The sequence below is a fragment of the Moschus berezovskii genome, chromosome 19 (assembly GCF_049115385.1).
Source record: "Moschus berezovskii isolate FMDL1 chromosome 19, NW_MosBer_1.0, whole genome shotgun sequence".
Lineage (NCBI taxonomy): Eukaryota > Metazoa > Chordata > Mammalia > Artiodactyla > Moschidae > Moschus > Moschus berezovskii.
Window position 1 is genome coordinate 67,099,700 of NC_142478.1, and position 24,251 is coordinate 67,123,950.

The 24,251-nt window shown below is 52.3% G+C and overlaps 1 protein-coding gene across 2 annotated transcripts; it reads left to right on the top strand.

Moving 5' to 3' along the window:
• Positions 1–910: 910 nt before the first annotated feature.
• On the top strand, positions 911–24,169 carry FOXN4 (forkhead box N4). 2 transcript variants are annotated; one of them, XM_055405121.2, is made up of 9 exons: positions 911–999; positions 13,813–13,958; positions 17,928–18,052; positions 18,146–18,259; positions 18,567–18,685; positions 19,307–19,403; positions 20,122–20,329; positions 22,422–22,835; positions 23,910–24,169. In XM_055405121.2, exons 1-9 carry the CDS (start codon positions 914–916, stop codon positions 24,167–24,169), a joined length of 1,569 nt encoding a protein of 522 aa, XP_055261096.2. In that variant the 5' UTR covers positions 911–913. The 2 variants fall into 2 exon arrangements, with proteins under 2 accessions (XP_055261096.2, XP_088683970.1); XM_088827844.1 differs by having other exon boundaries at positions 914–999; positions 17,928–18,259.
• Positions 24,170–24,251: the final 82 nt, after the last annotated feature.

A 24,251-nucleotide genomic window follows, 5' to 3' on the forward strand; every position in this document is an offset into this window, starting at 1 on the left:
CGAACGCGAGGGGCGAGCGCGAGGGAGCCCCCCCCCCCCCGGAAACCCCGGCCCGCCCCAGGAGCGCCTGCGGCGGGGGCCCAGCCAGGATCGGCTCCAGGTACCGCCTTGCACGGTCGGCTTTGCTTCCCTCTTCCCGGGCAGTGCCCGGCATTGCATTTCCTGGGATGGGGGAGACTCGGGGCAGGAGCTGCGGGGGGCTGCCTCTCTCTGCTCCCCTTTCCTCCTTTCCAAGAATCCTCGATGACTTTGGGGGCGGATCTGAGTGTCTAGTGGGTTCTGTGTTCGTTTCAGGCTGAGTTTGGGAAACTTAAGGGAGATTTATTTTAAAGACTATGTGTGTAGCGAGGGTGGGGGCTGAGAATGGAGTGGTGGCGGTAGTGGTGGGGGGTTGGACTGGTTTTCCAGCAAGGGCATGTGACATTTCTGAAGCCATTTCCAGGGTGGGAGCCCTGCAGAGATGATTCCCTTTGCAAGTGGGAATTTGGCTCCCCCAGCGAAACGTTCATGACTCATCAGGCTGTCCTTTTTTATTTTTTCCAAAGTGGTTATAACTGAGCTGTGGTTGACAATACTAGACTTGGAAGGGAATCAGGTTTTTCTGATTCCTATCTTGCAAGTCCACGTTTTCCAGGACTTGACATTTGGCTTCTAGAGACTTCCTTTGCCCTTCCCCCATTAATTTGAAAGAGCCTGGAACTTCATTCCATTCTCTTCGTTTGCTTCTAAAACCCTGTAGAATTGCCCTGGAAAAGTGAGTTGTGACTCCTAGGAATCCTCTAGTACTTTTTTTTTTAAGTGTTCTGTTGGTTGAGTTTATCCTTTTGAATTGTGGGAAAACTATGAGTTTTCCATCCTGTCCACATCGTTGCTGATGGAAGTTTTGTTTTCTGCTTGTCTTTTTCCCAAGGAGATGATAGAAAGTGATATCTCATCCATGATGTCAGGAATTATTCGAAACTCAGGGCAAAATCACCATCCCTCTCCACAGGAATACAGGTGAGGGCTTCGACAATAACAAATGACATCTTTTTAAATTGTTTGAAGTGTTTATGCACTGGCTATGGTTTCTGAAACTGCCCAAGAACTACAGTTACATTCAGTTCTGTGATTTTGCAGGCGAACTAGAAGATCTTGGTCTGAAAGGTGGTGTCCCTCTGAGGGTGTGTGACTTGTGGCCTGGGGGCAGTGGGACCATGGAAAGCCTGCAGTCTTTAGTCCCCTCCTGGGTGAGAGACTGGGCATCTGGGTGGATGCTGAGATGACAATAGCAGTTATGGCTTCTCCTCCAGTGGGCTTAACAGGCCTCCAGGAAATGCCCCCCAAGAAAGGAGAAAGGGCTTGTTTAAGGTCATCAGTGAAGGAAGGGAGGAGGAGAAAAAGAATGAATCCTCACCCTCTCTCCCCCGTGAGCCACTGAAGGCCTGCCTGCCCTGGTTCCCAGTGCCCCGCCCCCAAGACAAGCACCGTGTGTCCCTGGGTGGAGGGGGCACGGCCCAGATGAGGGAGTGGGGACAGGACTGGGGCTGGCCTGAGAAGAGCAGGCTGTCACCTCGGATCAGCCCTGTTTACCCAGGGGCTGTCTGGCCTCCCGGGGCTGCTTCAACTCACCAGTGGTGCCTTTGAGGAAGACCACAGACCCCAATTAGAGGGTGACTGCTTGCAGAAGGCTGTGGATCTGGAGACTGCCTTCAGAGACCTGAATGAGGCCATGCATTCAAACAACGGTTTGCTGAGAGGCTGCTGTGGGTAGGGCTGGAAGCCTAGACGTGTGCCAGGTACACAGCAGTTTGTGGGCACCTACTGTATGCCCAGCTTGTGGAGCTGCTCTGATGAGCCCCCATCATGCAGGTGCGGAAACCAAGGCTCAGAAAAGTGGAGTGCTTTCCCTGAGATCCCACAACCAAAGACCTCTGGGCTTCCTGTGCTGACAGGGTTTAAACACCTGGCAGGTGCACCGGGGGCAACGCTAGAGTCAGGAGCCTGGCTCTAGGGTCTGAATCCCAGCTTCTCTGGTTGTGTGGACCTCTCTGAGCCTCAGTTTCCCCCTCCATCAAATGGGGACAGAAACGGTACCCACTGTGTAGAGTTGTTAGATTAAATGAAACTCGTCTATGTCACCTGCCTGCTATATGATCTTGGGGAAATCCTGGAGGGTTCAGCCTTTTCTTTTCATAGGGATTCAGGGTCTTATGTTAAACAACATAAACAGAAGGCAGAATAACAAAATAACAACAACAACAATAATAATAGCTGACGGTTTCTTAACGCTTTAGTACCTGCCTGCCTGCCCTGTGCCACAACCACCCTATGAAATGAGCACTGTTGGGCCCATTTGGCAGATGAGAAAACCAAGGCTCAGCTAGATTAAATGACTTAACTAGATGATGCAGCTAGTTACAGGGACAGTGGGGACTCAAACCCTCACCCAAAGGGTGCCACGGCCACCACTCCCATGCCCCACTGGTGAAGAGTACAGGGGGCTGGAACAGAGCAAGTCTCTCCACTGCCTTTCGGCTGTGTGACCCTGGACAAGTCACTGCCCTTCCTCTGGGCTTCAGTGTCTTCATCTGTGACATGGAGCCGTGAGAGCCCAAGTCGCAGGTCCTTGGGAGAGCCTGTGCATCCATCTCGAAAAGGTGTTCAGCCATGCCCAGGGAGGGTGCTTTCTCGTGGAGGGGAGCTTTTGTGATTATACAGCAACTCCCCCCAGCCCGCTTCCATTTCTCCGACCACTCCCATTTTTCTCCTGGGATAATAGCCCAGGAGAAGTTTATGGGCTTCCCATCCCCTCTCCCGCCTCTCTAGGGAGTGGCTCTGAGCCTGGTTCCAGCCCCCTTGCAGCCGTCCACCCAGCCGCCTGCCCTTCCATCCCCAGGGGCGGAGTTTGGCCGTTGACTCTCAATGGCTCTGCACAGGAAGGTGGGGGCTGAGGGGCGTAGCAGCTGCCTTGTCCCCCAGGGAGCTGTCCGGAGTCAGGCTGGGCCTAGATAGCAAATTGGCAACAGCATCCCAGCCCGCCTGGGGCCAAGGGATGCAGGCAGCCCAGACCGCCTGAGCAACGGCTAACAGCTCCTGCTCAGCGTGAGTTAGCTGATCAACACTTGGCTCAACACTCTTGGAAATCCACTCTCTTTGGGGTAGCAAGAGACCCTGAGAGGTATTAAGTACTTCCTGTGTGCTAACTCCTTGTTCTAGAGATCAGATCCAACAACTTCCTTTTACAGATTGGAAAACAGGCCCAGAGAAGCCAGAGGAGGCAGGGTTCTGACCCTTGGAACTTCAGGCTCTCCCGGGACCAGGCAGCCCAGTGGTTATCATCACAGAGCCTTCTACGGGGTGTTGACTCCCCAGACCCTCAGTCCCTCCCCCAAGAAAGGAGGTGACTTTGGGCAAAAGTCTTGCCCTCTCTGAACAGTGTTTTTTATCATTGGCGAATCAGTTGCCAGGCACATGGGAGATATTTGATAAATATGCCTTAGGTGGAGAGATGAATGGATAAAAATCACATGAGAAATAGCACATCCAGAGAAACTCAGGGAAGTTGCATGCTCAAGTGATGACAAAATCCTGTGTTGTGGACGAGGACAAGCAGACACCACCTGCCTTTCCTCTTAAACCTCCCAGTGCGTGGAGCATGGGGGATGGTTTACCCTCATTCCAGAGTGGCTCCACTCATTGGTTGTAACCTCCTTGGGTGGGGGGGCTCCATCTGGCATGGGCAGTGACCATCCAAGTATCTTTACAACCTTCCACCCTTCTGGGTGTTTGGGGTGGCCAGGATGGCTCCTCAGGCTACCCGAAGGCAAGGGAAGAAAGGTAACCTTACCGGGGTGCAGTCTCCCTTCCGGGTCTTGTGTTCCTACCCCCGGAAACATGCATCCGGCACTCACACGCGCACCAAGTCCCAAGCCAAGTTCTAGAAAGGAAAGAATCTCTTTTCCAAATTCCTAATCAAATCATTGCATGTTATGCTCACTCTTGGCCCTGTGGGGCTTTCTGAGCTTACTACAATGGCATTTGATTTTCTTTTTCCTGTAAACGGTTACAGAAGATCTTACAAAAGATGTGTTCGCTAAATAAACAGCTCCATGAAATGCTAATCCCTTTCCTGTAAAGGTTGGGTTGGAAGCAAGAATAGTTAGTAATGATGTAACAATCTCTTACTAACCACATCTCCAGAAGCCAGGTAAAACCTCCTGGTTATAATCATAGTGGACAGACGGATGGACAGACAGATGTGCATCTGCCCCACTCCCCACAGAGACAATATTTTCTGGGCAAACCCCTCCTAGTAACAAAGAAAGGCCAGAGGAGAAAACAGTGAAATGTGGTTTGAGTAGCTGCCTCATGCCCTTTCTTAGAAGTTACCCGATCTTATCCTCACAGTTATCCTCTGTGGTGGGAATTCTTATTCCATTTTACAGATGGGAAAACTGAGACACAGAGACCTGAAGTGACTTGCCTAAGGTCACACAGCTACAAAGGGATTGAGATACGATTCAAACCTCAAACATCTCCCACAATTAAACAATTAAACAATTCATTTTAATCTCACTATCTTTAGATAAGATGTTCCTCCCACTGCACAATTGCTATATCAACTCTAAGAATTAAATGTGGGCTCTGAACTGAGAGAGAGCTGGCTGGATAGCATCACCGACTCAATGGATATAAGCCTGAGCAAGTTCCAGGAGCTGGTGATGGACAGGGAGGCCTGGCGTGCTGCAGTCCATGGGGTCGTCAAGAGTCGGACACGACTGAGTTACTGAACTGAACTAAACTGGACTGAGAAGGCAGGGGTAGATAATAGGGTTAAAATAAATCAATGAGCTCAGGAGTCTATGCCAGGGTAGATGCTAGCAGCAGTAGTCATTCCAGGGGATGGAAGGACTAGGAGATACTGGGCTGGTCTGGGAGGACTTCCTGGGAGAGGTGGTGTCTAAGCTGGGCAGGAAATGGATAGAAATTGGGGAATGTTAGATGTGTTGGAGCTGAACTGGGTTGAACTTCGGGGAGATCCCTCTTCCTTTTGCTACTCCAGCAGGTATGGAATAAATGCCCACAGGGTGCCAGGTCCTTTGCTGGGTGCTGACCACAATAGAGGGCCCCTCTGTTTTTGCCCTCCTAGAGTGGAAAGACTGGAAACATGTATAAGTGATTAACTCATGGCAAAATGCTAAATATTCCTCAGACACAACACTGCAAGGACCACCAGGGATGGGGGTGACGACAGAGGACCTCTCAAAGGAGGGAACTGTTAGGCTGTGGTCAGAAGCACAAGAAAGCACTAGCTGTGAATGAGTGCATGGAACAGCATTCCCAGGAGAGGGAACAGCATGTGCAAACAGAACATGGAATGGTTGGGGAACCTGAAAGATGAGCAGGTTTGCTAGAGCAAAGGGGAGAGGGGAGGAGATGGCCAAGGGTCAGATCATGGCAAGGAGCTTGAGTCTTACTATGCTAATGGATTTTAAGGACAGTGACAGGTTCTGATGTCCCTTGTAAAAGGCTGCTCTGAATGCTGGGTATGAAATCCATCCCTTCCACAAACATGCACCTAGCACTTGAGCCAAACACTGCACTGTGCCCTGCAGCGATCTACCTACCCTGAACCGGGAAGCAAGCTAGGCCCTTCCATCCCCTCTGTTCTGTGCATGAGAAAACTGAGGATCAAAGGCAGTGAGTCATCTGCACGAGGAACCTCCTCCATTAGGAGTGGGGCCAGGACTGGGATCCAGGTCTCCTGGGGCTCACCCACCCCAGGTCCTGCTCTATTGGCTCGTCTTCCATCCCTCCAAAGGATCAATGAACATAGCTAATTGATGAAGGATATTGTTCTTCAATGTTTTCAGCATGGCCCCTTGGCCAGTGCAGAACAGTAGCCATGGACTCCAGGGATCTCTCTCTTTGCCCAGGACTACCACAGGGGCCCCTGACTAGTGACCCCAGCAGCATGGAGGCACCTTGAAGCCTGATCCTTCTAAAAAATAACATGAATAGGGTTTGCCCTTCCTGCTTACAACTTGATATAGCTCAGTCATGCTGGCAGAGTATCCAAGTGAAGAGGCTCCAGAGTGGGTGGTTTAAAATCCCAGCTCTTTTGCTGACATGCTGTGTGGCTGAGGGGTATCTCCTCCTCTCTCTGGTTCTCAGTCATCCCATCTGCAGAATGGGTATTGTAAGCAGCCATTCCACAGGCCGGCAGGAAACAAGGGAATTATAGACCTGAGTGGTCTGGCAGGAAGTTGAGCATGCCAGGGGCTAGACCTCTCCTCCTTTGCATCCCTAGGTCAATTAGAAAGTTCTTTCCTTGGACAGAGGGAGTTCTGTCTGCCTGCCAGAACAGGGCCTGACAAGTAGGAGTTCAGGAGGTATTTGTGGAATGAATCAGATGCTTCCTGAATGTCAGATACTCTGTGGTGTCCCTCCCCATGGAGCCTGCTTCATGCTGAGTCCATACCCTGCTGAGGACGTGTACGCTATCTGAACTGCTAGCACGGCATGCATATTGATGTGTGCTCTGGGGTGTCCCACCTGAACTACATTTAGTCCTTACAAACCCCTATGAAATGGGTGCAGGTGTTAGCACCCCCATTTTACAGATGAGCAAACTGAGGTTCAGAGAGGCAGATGACTGAAGACGAATCTCACAGCTGTTAAGTGACTTGGTGGGGTTCAAAACCAAGCCTGGTGGACCCCAGGGCCTCTACTCACAACCAACTACACAGAAATGCTACAAAAAGAGAAGCACAGGATCCCTGGACCCAGGTTTTCTAGGTGCGGTGAGCTCAGAAGGTAGCCTTGCAAAGGACCCACCCCTTCTGATAAGCTCAGAGGCTTCAGAGCAAAATGCATGACAGCACCCATGGAAAGTGGTCAGCGCAGCGAAAGCACTTGGAAAACGGCAGCCCTGCTATTGCACTGGGGCTTCCTCAGTGGCTCAGCGGTAAAGAATCCACCTGCCACACAGGAGACACGGGTTCGATCCCTGGGTTGGGAAGATCCCCTGGAGAAGGGAATGGCAACCCACTCTGGAATTCTTGCCAGGAAAATTCCATGGACAGAGGAGCCTGGGGGTCACAGTCCATGGGGTCTCAGAGAGTCAGACACATTGGAGCAATGAACACGCAGTACTGCACTGGTAATAGGCTATTCTGACGCTGATTTTCCCAGGGTGCCACCTGGCTCCTAACCGGGGCCTGCCCCCTCTCAGATGCTGCAGCCCGTGACCCCCTCATAACGGGTCGGTGCCCTGCAGCAGCCCACTTGCCGGCAGAGCTCGGCTGCACACCTCTAGGGTCCTCCAGGCCCTGCAGGCTGTGTGTCCCAGTGGCTGCCCATGGAGATGACAGAGGCTCAACTCCTACATTCCGGATGGGAAACTGGGGCCCCCAGAGGGACAGGCAGGAGGTGCGCGCCAGGTACCTGGAGCCATTGCCAGGAGGCGGCTGAGGCCAGCTCACTGGGCTTGGCCTCATCTTTCCTGTCTCTGAAAGGGAGTGATGGTGCCCCTGGGGTGTGTATGTATTTTAATAAGAGTAAGATGAGTGGGGCTGAGGTTTGAGAAGAAAGATTGCCCCCTGAGTGGGTGGAGAGCTGTGGGGGAACCCTTTTATTCAAAAGGGGACTCTGGAGTGCTACCTAGGTTGTCTTCTTTTTGACCCCAAAGCTTTCCATTCACTAATGAGGATCCCCTGCTGGCGACAAATTTCCCCCACTGGGTCTGAGAAGGATGCATTGCCAGGGGTTCCCTTTGGAGCCCCCGAACTAATAGTTTAACCTACTTTTTCTGCAGAAGACTAGATGCTTCATCTGATCTGATGCTTAGATGAACTCTCAATGTGTTCTCGACAGCCCGCTTAGGGTCGGTGCTATTATTATTATTCCCATATTACACGTAGGGAAACTGAGTCCCAGGGCAGGTGACAGTCATACAGTCAGGAAGCGTTCAGGCCAGCCTGTCTTGGGGTTCATACATGCTTCTAACCTTGGGGTGCTACTCCACCTTCTTAGAGTCCTAGGGCCAGTGGGACCCTGAGGGAACTATATGTGTTTATATATATATACATATAAAGCCAGTAATGCTTTATAGATGGGGAAACTGGACATGTGGGAATTACCTGAGCATAGGTGCCTGGGTTAACTGCTGTCATCCCCCAAAAAGTAAAAGTGAAAGTCACTCAGGAACCCAGGAATCCTGCATTGCAGGCAGATTCTTTACCAGCTGAGCCACAAGGGAAGCCCAAGAACACTGGAGTGGGTGGCCTATTCCTTCTCCAGTGAATCTTCCTGACCCAGGAATCAAACCTGGGGTCTCTTGCATTGCAGGTGGATTCTTTACCAACTGAGCTATCAGGGAAGCCACATCCCCTGAAAGCCTGTCTCAATGGCAGTCCTGCAGTGGGGACACAGGAATGATGGGTGGGTGAGTGTGTGGGAGGGAGACGAGTCTGTAGGAGGTGGGGGCGGGGTGGGGGTGACCTGGATGCTGGGTCAGAGAGAGAAGGGACTGCAGGAAGATGCAGAGGTTTACCGAGAGCCTCTCGTTGGCTCTTTGCCTCTGTCAATATCACCCCCCTCTGCAGGGGAGGGAACTAGGCTCAGGAGGCACGGAAGCACATCTGATGTCTCCAGACAGGAACAGCGGGGCCAGGACTTCATCACAGGCCCCTCAGACCCAGGGACAGAGAGACACACCGAGGAGACAGAGGCGCTGGAGAGGAAAGAGGGAGAGCATTGGAGCAGAGGGACAGGGCTGAGATAGGATCGGGGTGGGGGAGTGGAGGGAGCAGATGGAAACATCTGGGTCTTTGCAGTTTCATGCTCCTTGTGGCCTTCCCTGGAGGTGACCCCAGGTGGGCAGGCATCAGTGACACGGTGATCCGGGGTTGGGGGAATGCTCTCCTCCTCACCCAAAGACACAGAGAGACCCCAGGGCGATGGGGCTGGGTTTGCCTTTTCCTTTGCATCGCAAACGTCCATCATCTTCCAGCAGACGAGAAACTCATTCAGGAAGACTGACACAGACTCACACACACACTCACTCGTGGCAATAATACCAAACCCTCTCAGATGGCAGGACAGTTCACAAGCCACTTCGCCTCTACACTGACATGCCAGTCCTGGGTGTGGTATAAGACACGGCAGCTCTGGCTATCGTTTGTGCCCATTTTACAGGTGGGGAAGCTGAGGCTGGGGAATTCAGTGCCTTTCCGGGGGCCTCTGGCTCAGAAGCCATAGTGGTTCCTAAACCACAAAGTCCTTCTCTTGTCACAACTGCCACGGATCCCGTGGCTGAGGCCACTTAACGTGAAGTTCTCTGGGACAGAGCAGGAAGCAGGCCCCTGGGGGGCACAGGTGAGGGGGAGGTTTTGGGGGCCTTCACACAGCACCAAGGGCTGTGTACCTCTGTAGGGGGCAGAGGAGGGTGGGAGAGAAGGAAACAGAGGTGGTCAGGGCCCCGGGCCAGGCAGTGGGGATGGGACACTCCCATTTAGGCCCCAGAGCATCACCTCCGGGCTCCTGTGACCCATGGTGAAGAGGTGCCTGGAGCCAGGTAAGCCACGGGGCAGCAGGATGTGAGCCAGGCATCAGGGCCGGCAGGCTCCAGCACAGCTCCGGACATCCACAGCCATCGCAGGAAACTGGCAGGGCCACGTGCCAGGCACATGGAGGCTGGCATTCTGGCCTGGCTGGGAGGGAGGACCAGACAACCTCTGGGATGCTAGAGATGGCAGGGGGAGCAGGGTCTGGCTATCCACCCCCCGAATAAGCAGTAAGCCCCCAAGGAGGGAGGGCGGAGGGCCAGACCTGTGCTGAAAGTTGAACACACACTGTCTCGCTTGATGCCCTCAACAGCCCAGGGAGAAGCAGTCTGTTCCTCTCCCATTTTCCAGATGAGAAAATGGAGACTCAGGGACCTCAAATGACTGGTTCAAGATCACACAGACAGGGGATCATAAGGACTCAAACCCAGATCTGTCCAATCAAAGCCTGAGCTGTGTGAAGCCCCTGCCACACCCTCTCAGGGCTGTCCCCCATCCCCGCCCCCTAGAGCTCAGGGAGGCAGTAATACACAGCTTCCAGGGCCCCACAGCCCCAGTGTGAGACTCCAGGGACTGGGCTGAGCTTTAGATTCTGCAGTGGAACCAGCTCCTGGGTGACGCTGGTCCACACGGCCCCTGCTGAGAGCCCCAGACTCAGGGTGGGGGCATCTCCACCAGAAGACGGGGCTTCTCTGCCTGTGGTGCTGCCTGTACAGCCCACGATGCAGCAGACAGACCCGGGTTTGAGTCCTGGCCACGATTTTGCTTTCACCGGTCTGGCCTCAATTTTCCCATCTGTAAAGTGGGGCTACCTGTCCCCTGTCCCTGACCTGAGGCTGTTGCAAGGGCTCAAGGAGGCAGAGGACGGCTAAACTGCTGGATGTGACGGTCACTGTCCTGTCACCCAGTTCTCTGGATCGGTGGCCTGGGGTCAGCCTGTTTGGCCAGCAGGCATTGAAGTAGCTCCACTGTGTGCTGAAACCTGGGGTGATGGGGACTGGGGGCCAGACCTCCGTGAGCCGAGAGGCAGGATCTGGGCAAAGAGATGACAGGGCAGGACTCACCCACCCAGGGTGCAGACGGGGTCTCTGAGCCTGGGGACTAGGTTGCAAAGACTTCCTGGAGGAGAAGGTGCTGTTGGGCTGGAAGGGGCCCACACAGCGAGCCCGGAGTCCCTGCCCTGGTCCTTTCCTGGACGATGACATTGGGAGCAAACTGCCTCTTTTTTCTCAGTCTCAATCTCCATGTGGGTAAAATGAGGGGAGGGAATTTGGTGTGAAGAAGCCAGAAAATAGGATTTGAAGTGAGCTTCCGGGGTGAGCACAGTTGGGTCGGGGAGAGAGAGCCGAAAGGGCTTTCCTGTCCCAGAGGTGGGACTGTGCTCCCGTGTGGGGGGCAGGGCGGTGCCAGGGGCAGGACGGATGCCAGGCCACTGCAGGGCTGGGGGTGGGGGCGTGGTGTGTGTGCTGCTGTGGGGGCCAGGGAAGCCTGACGGGTCTCTCAAACAGCAGGAAAAAGGGAAAAGATTGATCAGATGAGCACCATTAACTCAGCCTCTACCACCTGTACAGCTGTGATTCTCACTTTGGGGGAAAGAAGCTCAGAGCATCTGTGAGCTCAGGGCCTCAGCTTCTCCATCTGTACAATGGGCCAGTCAAAGCACACAAGCAGCACTCAGTAAATGGCAGCTGCTAGTGGTAGCAGCAGCAGGTGCAGGTCTGTGTGGCCCCAGAGCCCAAAGCTTTGATGTACTTTCAGTCTCCTGTGGTGGTTTAGTCACTAAGTTGTGTCTGACTTGCAACCCCATGGACTATAGCCCGCCAGGCTCCTCTGTCCATGGGATTCTCCAGGCAAGAATACTGGAGTATAACTGGAGAATAACCCAGTATTTCCTTCTCCAAGGGGATCTTCCCGACCCAGGAATCGAACCCGGGTCTCCTGCATTGCAGGCAGATTCTTTACCTATTGCGCTACGAGGGAAGTCCAGAGGACCTGGCTAATATTATCATTAATGTTGATATTAATGACAGCAAATTCAGACATGGTTCCAAGTCTTTTCATGCAACAGTACATTTAATCCTGACCATACTCTGTCTGATAGGAACTATTGTTGCCACTAAGTCGTGTCTGGCTGTTTGCGATCCCATAGACTGTAGCCCCCCAGGCTCCTCTGTCCATGGAATTCTCCAGGCAACAGTACTGGAGTGGGTGGCCATTTCCTTCTCCAGGGATCTTCCCGACCCAGGGATTGAACCCTCATCTCCTCTACTGGCAGGTGGATTCTTTACCACTGAGCCACTAGGGAAGTCCGATAGGAACTATTATTTAGCCCAATTTTGTAGATCAAAAAAACTGGGGCTCAGAGAGGTTAAGTCAGTGGCCCAAGGGCACACAGGTAAGTTTGCAAGACCAGGATTAGAACCCAGAGTTCAAGCTCTTAAATAACACATCACCTAACAGATTCAACTGCCTCCAGAGATCCTGCCCTATGGTGAGGCCCAGGACCCTGGTGTGTTTACAAGCCCCATGCCACCATTCAGGAGGCTCTGGTGGGGCCCCCACCTTGAGAAACCTGCACCAGAGCTTCACCTCCAATCCTCCTTGGAGCAGGAGGAGACAACGGCGATGCCAGGCAGAGCCGCAAGGGCACTGGGGAGCCATAGCAGGTTACTGAGCAGGGGTGGGGCTCCCACCACCAGAGGCTGGAAGGTCGGCTAGCCACGGGGTGAAGAGGGGGCTTGGGTGGGCGGCACATCAAGCGCTCAGCCTCACCCTGTGGTCTCCATGGGCCTGAGGGGACAGATGGCATCACCCAGGCCTGGCCCGTGGCTGTCACTCATCCAGATGAGTTATGAGCGGGTCGAATGGGCGGCAGCCGGGGGTTGGGGGAGCTGTAAAAACAATTGCAGGGAGACCCCAGGACAATGGGAGCCACGTGCCATGGGGGCAACAGTCGTTTGTCACACAATGGACCTCCAGGGGACAGCAGCCGGGCCAACTGCTGCCACCAACACGGGCTGGCCGAGTTTTCAAATCGTTTCCAGGCTGTGTTTTCCTACGAGGCAGCCAATCGCCAGGGCTGCCGGGCGGTCACCTGACGCTAGCTTGGTGGGCTGAGGCCCAGGCCCTGCGACAGCCAAGCAGCCGGCGCCATGGCAACGCTAATTGTGGCCCTAAAACACAAGGGAGCAAGAGTGAGAGATGGAGGGAGAGAACCACCTGAGGGGCCATGCAGATGGCAGGAGGGGCTGGAGGCTGATGCCCGAGCTGGGTCCACAGTCCGTGCACGAGAAAACCCCAGGCCGCACCCCCCGGCTCTCTCTCTGAGGTCCCAGGACACCTACTTTTGAAACTTGGAACTTAACATTGGGACAGTGGGCCTCGAGTCAACAGACCAGAAAGTGCCTGGCCTGTGGGGTGGCAGGCGTGGTGGGGCTGGCATGGGCTCCTGGCCAGTTTGCAGACACACTACATTATAACACAGACAGGATGGTGCTGTGAGGTCCAGGGCCCTGGAGGTGTGGGGTGAGCACTTGAAGGACATTGGGGAGCCATGGTTACCCCAAACTGGGGGTACGTAGCCTGGTATCCTTGATGCATGCTCTTTCTTTGCATAGAAAGAAATGTTTTTGCTCTGGTGTTGGGTGAGTTGTGGGGGGCATGTATCCTAATTGGAAGCTCCAGGGGCTGCCTGGGCTCATGGTGAGGAATTCAGGCTGGGTTTCCAGCCCTACCACTTCCTGGTCCGGGTTGGCCTTGGGTGAGTGACTCGGGGCTATGAGCCTCAGTTTGCCCATCTGTGAAATGGGAATAATAACACCTGCCTCATCAGGTGACTGGGGGGTGTCCTCAAGGACTTGATATGGTGCCTGGCACATAATAAGTACTCAACAAACACTGCTGCTGCTAAGTTGCTTCAGTCGTGTCCGACTCTGTGCGACCCCATAGACGGCAGCCCACCAGGCTCCCCCGTCCCTGGGATGCTCCAGGCCAGAACACTAGAGTGGGCTGCCATTTCCTTCCCCACTAGTGTTTATCATTTGGGGGTAGGAATTGAGTAAGATGTACCTAGTGAATAAATGCAGGAAAGGTTTGAGGATGTGCAATCTGGGTGCTAAAGAGGGCTCCCTAGGGATGGGCAGACTGGACAATGAGGTGGCCTGGGGGAGGTGAGAAGCTTTTGGGGTGATTCAAGAGGTGGAGGAGCCCCCAGGAGCTGGCCTGAGCTCCCCACCCCCGCCCACGCTCCTGCCCCTCCCTGCAGGCTCCTGGCCACCACCTGTGATGATGACCTTCCCGGGGACCTGCAGTCGCTGTCGTGGCTCACGGCCGTGGATGTGCCGAGGCTGCAGCAGATGGCGCGTGGCCGTGTGGACCTGGGCGGCCCCAGTGTACCACAGGCGCACCCAGGTAGGCACAGGGATGAGGCGGGATGGCGGGAGGGTGGGGCGGGATGGGGAGATGGGAAAAGGCGACACCCTGTGCTTCCATGAACCACGGGGTGGCCGTAGCCAGGTCGGGCTCTCTCTCTCTCCAGGCCTCAGTTTCTGCCTCTGTACAATGGGACTAATTCTACCCTCCCCAGAGGGATGTGCTTCGCTCATTTGCTCATCAAGGTGTGCCAGGCCCTTGTGTGAGCTCAGGTTTCAGCAAAGAATAAAGACAGCTCCTCCCCTCGCCCCCGGACATCTGGAACATCTAGAACAGTGAGCAGACGACCAGCTCTGGGAGCCAGTGCAGCCCATGGCTTGTTTTTGTATGGCCTTTGTGTTAAGAACGTTTTCACATTTTTCAAAGGTTATAAAGAAACAGACAAGATAGATCATGTGGCTGGCAAAAGCCTAAAATATTTGCTGTCTGACCCTTTACAGAAGTTCATTTCCTATACTTCTTTAGAAGTACTTTGGGTTAGGGGTGGGAGGGGAGAGATAAATTTGGAGTTTGGGACTAACATATACACACTACTATATATAAAATAGATAAACAGCAAGGATCTAGTACATGAAATATAGCACAAAAAATAGCATGCGAAACTATACTCAGTCCTAAAGAAGGGCAATGCCAAAGAATGTTCAAAAAACCGCACGATTGTACTCATTTTACATGCTTGCAAGGTAATGTTCAAAATCCTTCAAGCTGGGCTTCAACAGTACATGAACCAAGAACTTCCAGATGTACACGCTGGATTTAGAAAAGGCAGAGGAACCAAAAATCAAATTACCAGCATCTGTTGGATCATAGAAAAAACAAGAGAATTCCAGAAAAACATTTTCTGCTTCATTGACTGCGCTAAAGCCTTTGACTGTGTGGATCACAACAAACTGGAAAATTCTGAAAGAGTTGGGAATATCAGACCACCTTACCTGTCTCCTGAGAAACCTGTATGCAGGTGCAAACAACAGTTAGAACTGGACATGGAACAACGGACTCGTTCAAAATTGGGAAAGGAGTATGTCAAGGCTGTATATTGTCACCCTGCTTATTTAACTTACATGCAGAGTACATCATGCTAAATGCTGGGCTGGATGAAGCACAAGCTGGAATCAAGATTGCCGGGAGAAATACCAATAACCTCAGATGTACAGATGGCATCACCCTTATGGCAGAAAGTAAAGAGGAACTAAACAGCTTCTTGATGAAAGTGAAAGAGGAGAGTGAAAAAGCTGGCTTTAAACTCAACATTCAAAAAACTAAGATCATGGCATCTAGTCCCATCACTTTATGGCAAATAGATGGAGAAACAATGGAAACAGTAAGAGACTTTATTTTCTTGGGCTCAAAAATCACTGCAGATGGTGACTGCAGCCATGAAATTAAAAGATGTTTGCTTCTTGGAGAAGGAAGTGGCAACTCACTCCAGTATTCTTGCCTGGAGAATCCCATGGATGGAGGAGCCTGGTGGGCTACAGTCCATAGGGTCACAAAGAGTGGAACACAACTGAGCAATTTAACTTTAACTTGCTTCTTGGAAGAAAAGCTATGACGAACCTAGATAGTGTATTAAAAAGCAGAGACGTCACTTTGCCAACAAAAGTCTATATCGTCAAAGCTATGGCTTTTCCAGTAGTCATGTACAGATGTAAGAGTTGGACCATAAAGAAGGCTGATTGCTGAAGAATTGATGCTTTCAAAGTGTGGTGCTGGAGAAGATTTTCGAGAGTCCCTTGGACTGCAAGGAGATCCAATCAGTCCATCCTAAAGGAAATCAGTCCTGAAGATTCATTGGAAGGACTGATGCTGAAGCTGAATCTCCAATACTTTGACCACCTGATATGAAGAGCTGACTCATTAGAAAAGACCCTGATGCTGGGAAAGATTGAGGGCAAGAGGAAAATGGGGTGACAGAAGATGAGATGGTTTGATGGCATCACCAACTCAATGGACTTGAGCTTGAACAAACTCTGGGAGATGGTGAAGGACAGGGAAGCCTGGTGTGCTGCATCCATGGGGTCGCAGAGAGTCGGACACGACTGAGCAACTGAGCAACTATCAGGGAGAAGAATCTGGAAAGGATTTTCAGGTTATATATAAAAAGCTTCTATATATATATAACTAAATCACTTTGCTGGATACCTGAAACTAACACAACATTGTAAATTAACTATAGTTCAACTTTTTTTTTTTTTAATGTGAACCATTTTTCAGTCTTTATTGAATTAGTTCCAATATTGCTTCCATTTTATGCTTTGGCTTTTTGGTTTTTGGCGGCCAAAAAGCAAAACATAAAATGGAAGTAATATTGTGGGATCTTAGCTGCCTGACTAGGGGTCACAGTCACATCCCGTGCATTGGAAGGCAAAGTCTTAACCACCGGATTACCAAGAAAGTCCCAGAAGTTACTATCAGTCTTAAGCCAGAAAAAAACCTTAGAAGAATGTGATTTAATATTAATGTCATTCAAGGTGGTGCTGAGTTTACTTCTCCATGGCAGATACTTCAATTTTTTTAAATGGTTACCACAAAAAAAAATTTTTAAGTACTTTGACTTCTTTAAAGAAAGTATCACAGGGACTTCCCTGGTGGTCCAGTGGCTACAAGATTCTGATCTCCCAATGCAGGGGGCCTGGGTTCGATCCCTGGTCAGGGAACTAGATCCCATATGCAAGCTGCAACTAAAGATCCTATATGCCACAATGAAGAAGATCCTGTGTGCTACAACTGAGACCCAGCATAGCCAAATAAATAAACAAATATTTGTTTAAAAAGTACTGAGCACAGGGCCCAGCACACAGTAGGTACTCAACAAATGGCAGCCAGTTTGCAGTCATAGCGAGTGGATAAAATGTTTAGGGACACAGAAAGTGTGTCCTAAGAAGAAAAACAATCAACAAAAACAATCACTGCAGTACATTAAAAGGACCCCTAGTTAAAACTTATCACCTAGGAATATTTCTTTCACTGGACAAATTGTTCTTGGCCGAAACATCAGTAGCAGGAGTCAGCACCGTTTTTCTGTAATGGACCAGTAACTATTTTAGACCCTGTGAGCCAGATGGTCTCTGTTGAAACATTTCAACTTTGTCACTGCTGTGCAAGACCAGCCATACATAATACATAAATGAATGGCTGTAGCTGCGTGCCAGTAAAACTTTATTTACAAAAACATGTCATGGGCCAATTTGGTCTGGTAGCCAATAGTTTCTTGATCCCTGATCTAGAACCTTGAGGGGACAGCTATGTGACCTTGGGCAGATGGTTTTGCCTCTGAACTTTCCTCACCTACGTTGAAAAGATAATAGAACTGCCTTCATGGGGTGTTGGAGGACTCAGTGCAGAAAGTACCTTGCACATAGCAGGCATTTAAGTGGATGGGAACTGTGAAGTAAGGAAGCCCCTTTCTTCACTGCATCATGGCACATCTCTTGCGTGAGGGTCACTATGCGAGGTGTTTGCAGCACTGGGTTATATAAAATGTTGTCACAGCTCTCAGGGATCTAAGGTTCTGGTCAGAGATGGAAGGACAAAGTAGACAGACCAAAGCACAAAGGACGAGCCCAGGTGGCAGCCAGAGCTCAGAGGAGAGCTGAAGGCCCCAGGGCAGGATCATTTTGTACATCAGCTTTGCTTGATCGGCTGTGTCTACCTAAAGTCAGGCTGAGGCAGTGAGAATCTGTGATAGATTAGCAATGCCTGTCACAGGCCCAGCACAGGAGAAGGGGATACATCTGCTATTCCCGGGCTGATCCTTGGCAGAAGAGAAGGTGGGAACCCACTCTTCACCACTATCATCCAGAGACGTGGTTTGCCAAGCACCTACTATGCACTGAGCCCCAGGGGTGGGGGATGGCTTCAAGCTCTGGAGGTGCCCAGGGGCGGGGCTGTCCCTGTCCACAGCCACTATTCTCCCAGCCTGGGCGTCTTTGTGCTTCCCTTTTCCAGGTGCCTTGGCCAGGACAGCTGACCTGCACGTGGCAGCCACCCCAGGCCACCTGCTCCAAGGCCCACCTGGCATGGCCCCCCAAGGCATGCTGGGTCTGAGTCCCCTGACCAACCATGGAGCCAGTGTAAGTGCCACCCCTTGGGTCGGGGAGCGAGGGAGGTGTCCTACAGGGCTGGGGTCGCCCTCGACCCTCCGTCTCCTTCTCTCCCGGCCCCAGCAAATGAGCCAGTTCACTGTGGGGGGCCAGCCCTCGTCCAGCCTGCAGAACCCACCACAGCTGTACTCTGCCGCCTCGCAACCTCAGTTCCCGCTACCCCCAGGTGTCCAGCAGGTACTGGGAGCTGGTGGGGGGGGCCTGGACTCAGAGGCAGACACTCCTGACTTGGGCTGGCTAGGGACTGCTCTGAGCCCCAGTTTACCCACCAGGAACATGGGAAGAACATTCTTCACCATGTCATGGGGTTGTTCATTTGGTTTCCACCCAAAACCCTGTGCTGGGCAGAGACAGGATGGTCTGCCAGGGCTCTAAACCCTGTGTCTTTGAGATGGGGGTGCAGCGGGGTGATCATGAGTGACTGATGCTCTCTCACCATCTCTCTCCCTGCCACCCTTCTTCACCCCCGACCCTTGATGGGAAGTGCGCTTCTGTGGGCCTGTATGGCTGGGCACGGCCTCCCTACCCCCAGCCCCGCATGGCTGTGCATTCATCCCAGGAACTGCACCCCAAACACTATCCCAAGCCCATCTATTCCTACAGGTGAGGTCCTGGGGGGCTGGGACGGTGGGGGACTTGGGGAAGAGAGGGGGAAGGGGTGTCTCAAGGGCACCTCAGAGAGCTGGGTGTGGTGACCTAGGCTTCCCAGGGGAGAGTTTTGGGAAGTGGGGCACCCCTGAGTGGGACCTATTCTTAGGACGGATCAGTTCCCAGGGCTGAAAACCCACTCCAGACCCTGAGCCCAGTGCTCCACTCTGTCACTCACAAGCTAGCTGTGTGACCATGGGGAAGAGGCTTGGCCTCTCTGAGCTTCAGTTCCCTCTGATATAGAAAGTCATCAAATAATAGTACTGGGTATTTCACAAGATATGGGGAAGGCAGTTAAACACCCCAGTTAATGTCTAAAGGCCCATTAATGATGAGAAAGGGGTAAAAGGAGGAAAAGACAAGCTTTCTCAAATCATTACCAATAGCTGAGCTCAAGGTCAAGGGCAGAGGGTGGGAAAGACATAGAACCATGAAAAGGTATTTAGAGCTAACATTGTGAGTGTCTAGGGGCTGGTACCAGTGGGGTTAAGCAGGGCCAACTTCCTGGCAGAGGGGACCTTGGGCTGTCAGCTTGAGATGTCTTCACATCTGGCCTGCCCCACATTGTGCCTCCAGCTGTCTGATCGCCATGGCCCTGAAGAACAGCAAGACAGGAAGCCTGCCCGTGAGTGAGATCTATAGCTTCATGAAGGAGCACTTCCCCTACTTCAAGGTGAGGGGCCTCAGCCAGGTTGGGGGTGGCTAGAGTGGCTCTGGTCTCTCCCTGGCACTGCTAGAACCTGGGCCAAACTAAGCCACCCTTTTAGTCCCCTAGTCATGTCCAAAGACACCTGCAATGTGCACTCACACAGTCATGGGCCAAGAAATCCAGAAAGAGAAGGGGGCCTTTGAGCTGGGCCCTTGAAGGATGAATAGGAGTTCACCAGGCATCTCAGGGAGCAAAGGCTAGAGGGTCAATCTAGCTATTCAGCACAGACTCGGTAAAACATAATGATGCAAACACAGAGAAACTGTGTGTAAAATGAAGAGGGTGTGAGGTGCATTGCAATGTCTGGTTACCTTACAATAAAGTATGAGCACTTAAAATGATAGGCATTTAATACACTCGGCAAATTATCCACATATGAGCATCATCTCACTTGCTTGTCTCCTGAGCAGGAGAAAAAGAGCAGCTCTGGAAGCCTTGGGCCTTGTCCTTGTGTCTTAACCACTGCCCAGAGCTGCAGCACAGCTGCCCCTCTAATCAGAGCATGGGCCCTCCTGTTTGCCACAGTCCTCACCGCTCTCTCTCATCTTCCCAACTCAAGGTTAAGCCCTGGACACTGTCCCTCCTACTCCTCTAGGCCCGAGTCTGAGATTGCCTGTAGGGAGACGGGTTTAGAGAGGAGTCCCTGCAGAGAGCTCTCCCATGGGCCCATTTCTCCCCCCAGACAGCTCCTGATGGCTGGAAGAACTCTGTGCGGCACAACCTGTCCCTGAACAAGTGCTTTGAGAAGGTGGAGAACAAGACGAGCGGCTCCGCGCGCAAGGGGTGCCTGTGGGCCCTGAACCTGGCCCGCATCGACAAGATGGAGGAGGAGATGCACAAGCGGAAGAGGAAGGACCTGGCTGCCATCCACCGGAGCATGGCCAACCCCGGTGAGGCCCAGGCGCCCCGCCACACACACATGCGTGCGCGCGCACACACGGGCTTGCACCCTGCCCATCCTGCAGTGAGTATAGACTCTCACGAACAACCCCAGTGTCTCCCACAGACATGCCACACAAGACAACCATGGGAAAGCAAGGCTTCCTTACCTTTCTTACCATACTGGAACAGACTCCCAAAAGTAATAAAACAGTAACACCCAGTGTGCGCTATGATGTGGAGAAATCAGCACAGTCACGTGTAATCGGTGGGAATGTAAAGTGTGAAACTTTGCCAGGGCAAAGTAATCGCATGAAACTTTGCAAATTTGGTCCCCAGTTTGGTTCATTTATTCTACTTCTGGCAGTTTATGCTGAAGAAATCAAAGATTTGAGCAAAAAGTTTATGAACAAAGTTATCCATCATGAAGTGATTTCTGATAGTAAAAAACTGAAAGCAATCTAGACATCCTACAATAGGAGATTAAATAGATATTATACCATGCTGCTGCTGCTGCTGAGTCACTTCAGTCGTGTCCGACTCTGTGTGACCCCTTAGACGGAAGCCCACCAGGCTCCCCTGTCCCTGGGATTATCCAGGCAAGAACACTGGAGTGGGTTGCCATTTCCTTTTCCAATGTGTGAAAGTGAAAAGTGAAAGTGAAGTCGCTCAGTCGTGTCCGACCCTTAGCGATCCCACGGACTGCAGCCTACCAGGCTCTTCCATCCGTGGGATTTTCTAGGCAAGAGTACTGGAGTGGCTTGCCATTGCCTTCTCCATTATACCATGCAAGTATTAGTATTCCAAAAATCTTTCTATCTCTAAAAAGAAATGTTCCCAATATGATAAATGAAGAAGCAGATTGTGAATCAGTATACATAGTGTAGGCACGTTCTAAAATGCATATGGATCCACACCAATTTGTGTGTCAATTAATGTATATCTATAGAATCCCAGGGACGGGGGAGCCTGGTAGGCTGCTGTCTCTGGGGTCACACAGAGTCGGACACGACTGAAGCGACTTAGCAGCAGCAGCATATAGATATAAATATATATGTATACACAGAGACAAGAAGAAATGTATCAAAATCTTCACTGTGAATGGAGAGACCACTGATAATTTTTATATTCTTCACATGTTTCTCTATTTTCCAAACTGTCTACCCTGTTCATGAGTTACTTTAGATTTAAAAAAATATCACACCTGCTTTGTTTTTTTAATTAAGAGATGTGAAGCTGGGGATGTACGAGTGGTGTGTGAACAGAAAGAGTGACCTGGGAGGCTAATGCCACCTAGCCTTCGGAATATTTTGCCTGGCCCTGTGGATAGCATCACACTTGAGGTTTGGGTGTGAAGGGGATGGGAGTCTCGCTCAGAGATGAACAGTTCAGTAAGCTGAGCAGAACCATAGCAGGACCCAGTAGGCCCTTGGCTGCGAGCTCTGGGGTCTGGTTTGATATCCAGGGCTCGTCCTGACACCTATTTGGTGTGAGATCTTGGGCGGGCCATTTCAGCTTCTAGATTCTAAGTGTCCTCATTTGTAAAACGTGTGCAACCCTAGTGGTCTAGTCTCAGAACTGCTGCAGTCAATGAGACACAAGCCAACAACTAAAAATAATTTTGAGTAACTTCCATCTTATTTCTATTGAAGAGCATCGAGGGAGGAGGATCCAATTTTCAGTCCATAGCACGGCTTCATGTCTCTGGCTAGGGCCCCCTGTATGTTAATAACTTTTGTCCCAGTCTCGTGGGATTTGTAATCTCTGCCTTACTTCCCTCTCGTAGGCCTGTTATGAGGTTTTAGTGAAGTCTTAGAGTTGCAGGATTATCCTGTAAAGCACTGTCCCCATGAGGGGAGCCAGTGTTATCTGAGACCTGTCTCCTTGTTCCAAGTCCCTATGTCATTGTGATTTCACTCCATTTCCACGACCCCGTGTAGAGCGTGAGACAGTCTCATAGATGAAGAGACTGGTGTTCCGAGAGTCCAAGAGGCTTGCTAAAATCACATAGCTGATAACACCGGCTTTGAATCCAGGCCTGGGCTGGGGGCCCAGGAGCTGTAGGGTGGCTTCTGATGAATGACCTCTCCCACTTGCCTGCAGAGGAGCTGGACAAGCTGATCTCGGACCGGCCGGAAAGCTGCCGACGCCCTGGCAAGCCAGGGGAGCCTGAGGCCGCAGTGCTGACCCACGCCACCACGGTGCTGACCCACGCCACCACGGTGGCCATGGCCCACAGCTGCCTGGCCGCCTCCCAGCTCCCACCCCAGCCGCTGATGACCCTGTCCCTGCAGTCGGTCCCCTTGCACCACCAGGTACAGCCCCAGGCACATCTGGCCCCGGACTCTCCTGCCCCAGCCCAGACGCCACCTCTGCATGCCCTGCCGGACCTGAGCCCCAGCCCCCTCCCCCACCCCGCCATGGGAAGGGCGCCCGTGGACTTCATCAACATCAGCACCGACACGAACGCCGAGGTGGATGCCCTGGACCCCAGCATCATGGACTTCGCTCTGCAGGGTGAGGTCGGAGGAAGGGGGTGAGGGGAACAGAAGGGGAGGGAGGCGGCCAGAAAGATTGGGGGAAAGGAGAGCTGTCGGCATTTACCTCACAGCTCACTCCTTCAACAAACACCTCCCAAGCACCTAATCATAGTGAATCACAGCAGGCATTTAGTTAGCACCTACAGTATACCAGGCCTTGTGCCAAGCACTTCAGAGGCATCATCCCATCTCCGCCTGTGGCAGTCCTGGAGGCCACTGCCATTGCACACTCCCGTTCCACCGCTGAGAAGAGAGACCGAGAGAAACGAAGTCCTATTTCTTCACTCAGACCTCATTCGGCCTGAGGCCGCCCGCCACATGTGGCAGGACTGGCGTTTCTACACAGCCCTCTCTGACCGCACACTGTCAATCAGAAACTGCGTCAACCTGCATGTGCCAGCCTCATGCCAGGTCACGCCCTGACCCACACGGTCACCCTCAGTACACGGGGAGTGAACAAATGAACGAACAAGGGAAGCTCAGATTCAGGGAGGCCTCGTAAACCATCCGTGCACGGGTGCGCCTACCACGAGCCCGTCAAGGGCCGAGAAATCCCCTGCCCTTCGAGATGCATGTCTAGTGAGGGAACGGGACAAGCTAGCAGGTTAGTTAGTTAGCAGATGAGTTAGCAAATTATTAACTAGCTCAGTTATAGCTGTGAAATGGGTATGTTCGAACTGCCCCGCCTCTCCCCTGGATTACTGTGCAGTTAAAAGGAAATCATCCTTTGTCCCCTGACTTTGACCACGATGGTGCCACTTAACACAGGCTGAGTGCTTCCCATGCACCCCCTAGTTTAAGCCTCGTAGTCCTAGGAGGTGGGTTCTCTGATCAGCTCACTTCCATCCGAGGAGCCCAAGGCTCTGAGACGGTGGTGATGTTCCCAAGGACGCCCAGGGTGGGAGGGGAGGGCCGGGGCTGGACGCTGGCTCCTCCCTACTGTCCTGTGATGCCGTGAGTTTAAGCCCCATGCGTTCGTGGTCTTTGCTGAGTCCCTAGGATGGGATTCGAACTCCTGTCCATTTGACATGAACGCTCTTGTCTTTGGAAGGGAACCTCTGGGAGGAGATCAAGAACGAAGGCTTCAGCCTGGACACGCTGGGGGCCTTCGGAGACTCCCCACTGGGCTGTGAGCTGGGGACCTCGGGCCTGACCCCCATCTCTGGTGGCAGCGACCAGTCCTTCCCAGACCTTCAGGTGACCGGACTCTATGCTGCCTACTCGACCCCAGACAGTGTGGTCACGTCAGCCACCACCTCCTCCTCTCAGTACCTGGGCGCCCCGGGGAACAAGCCGATAGCCCTGCTTTGAGCTGACTGCCTTGCCTGCCCCAGAATGTGAGCCCTGGAAGGATGCTCATGGAGCTGGGTGCTTCTGGAAGAAGGGTCCCCTA

Coding starts and splice junctions, on each gene's coding strand:
- FOXN4 (XM_088827844.1), top strand. CDS start 914: ATGATAGAAAGTGATATCTCATCCATGATGTCAGGAATTATTCGAAAC. Junction 19,404..20,121: donor AGCACTTCCCCTACTTCAAG/GTGAGGGGCCTC, acceptor TTCTCCCCCCAG/ACAGCTCCTGATGGCTGGAA. Junction 22,836..23,909: donor CATGGACTTCGCTCTGCAGG/GTGAGGTCGGAG, acceptor TGTCTTTGGAAG/GGAACCTCTGGGAGGAGATC.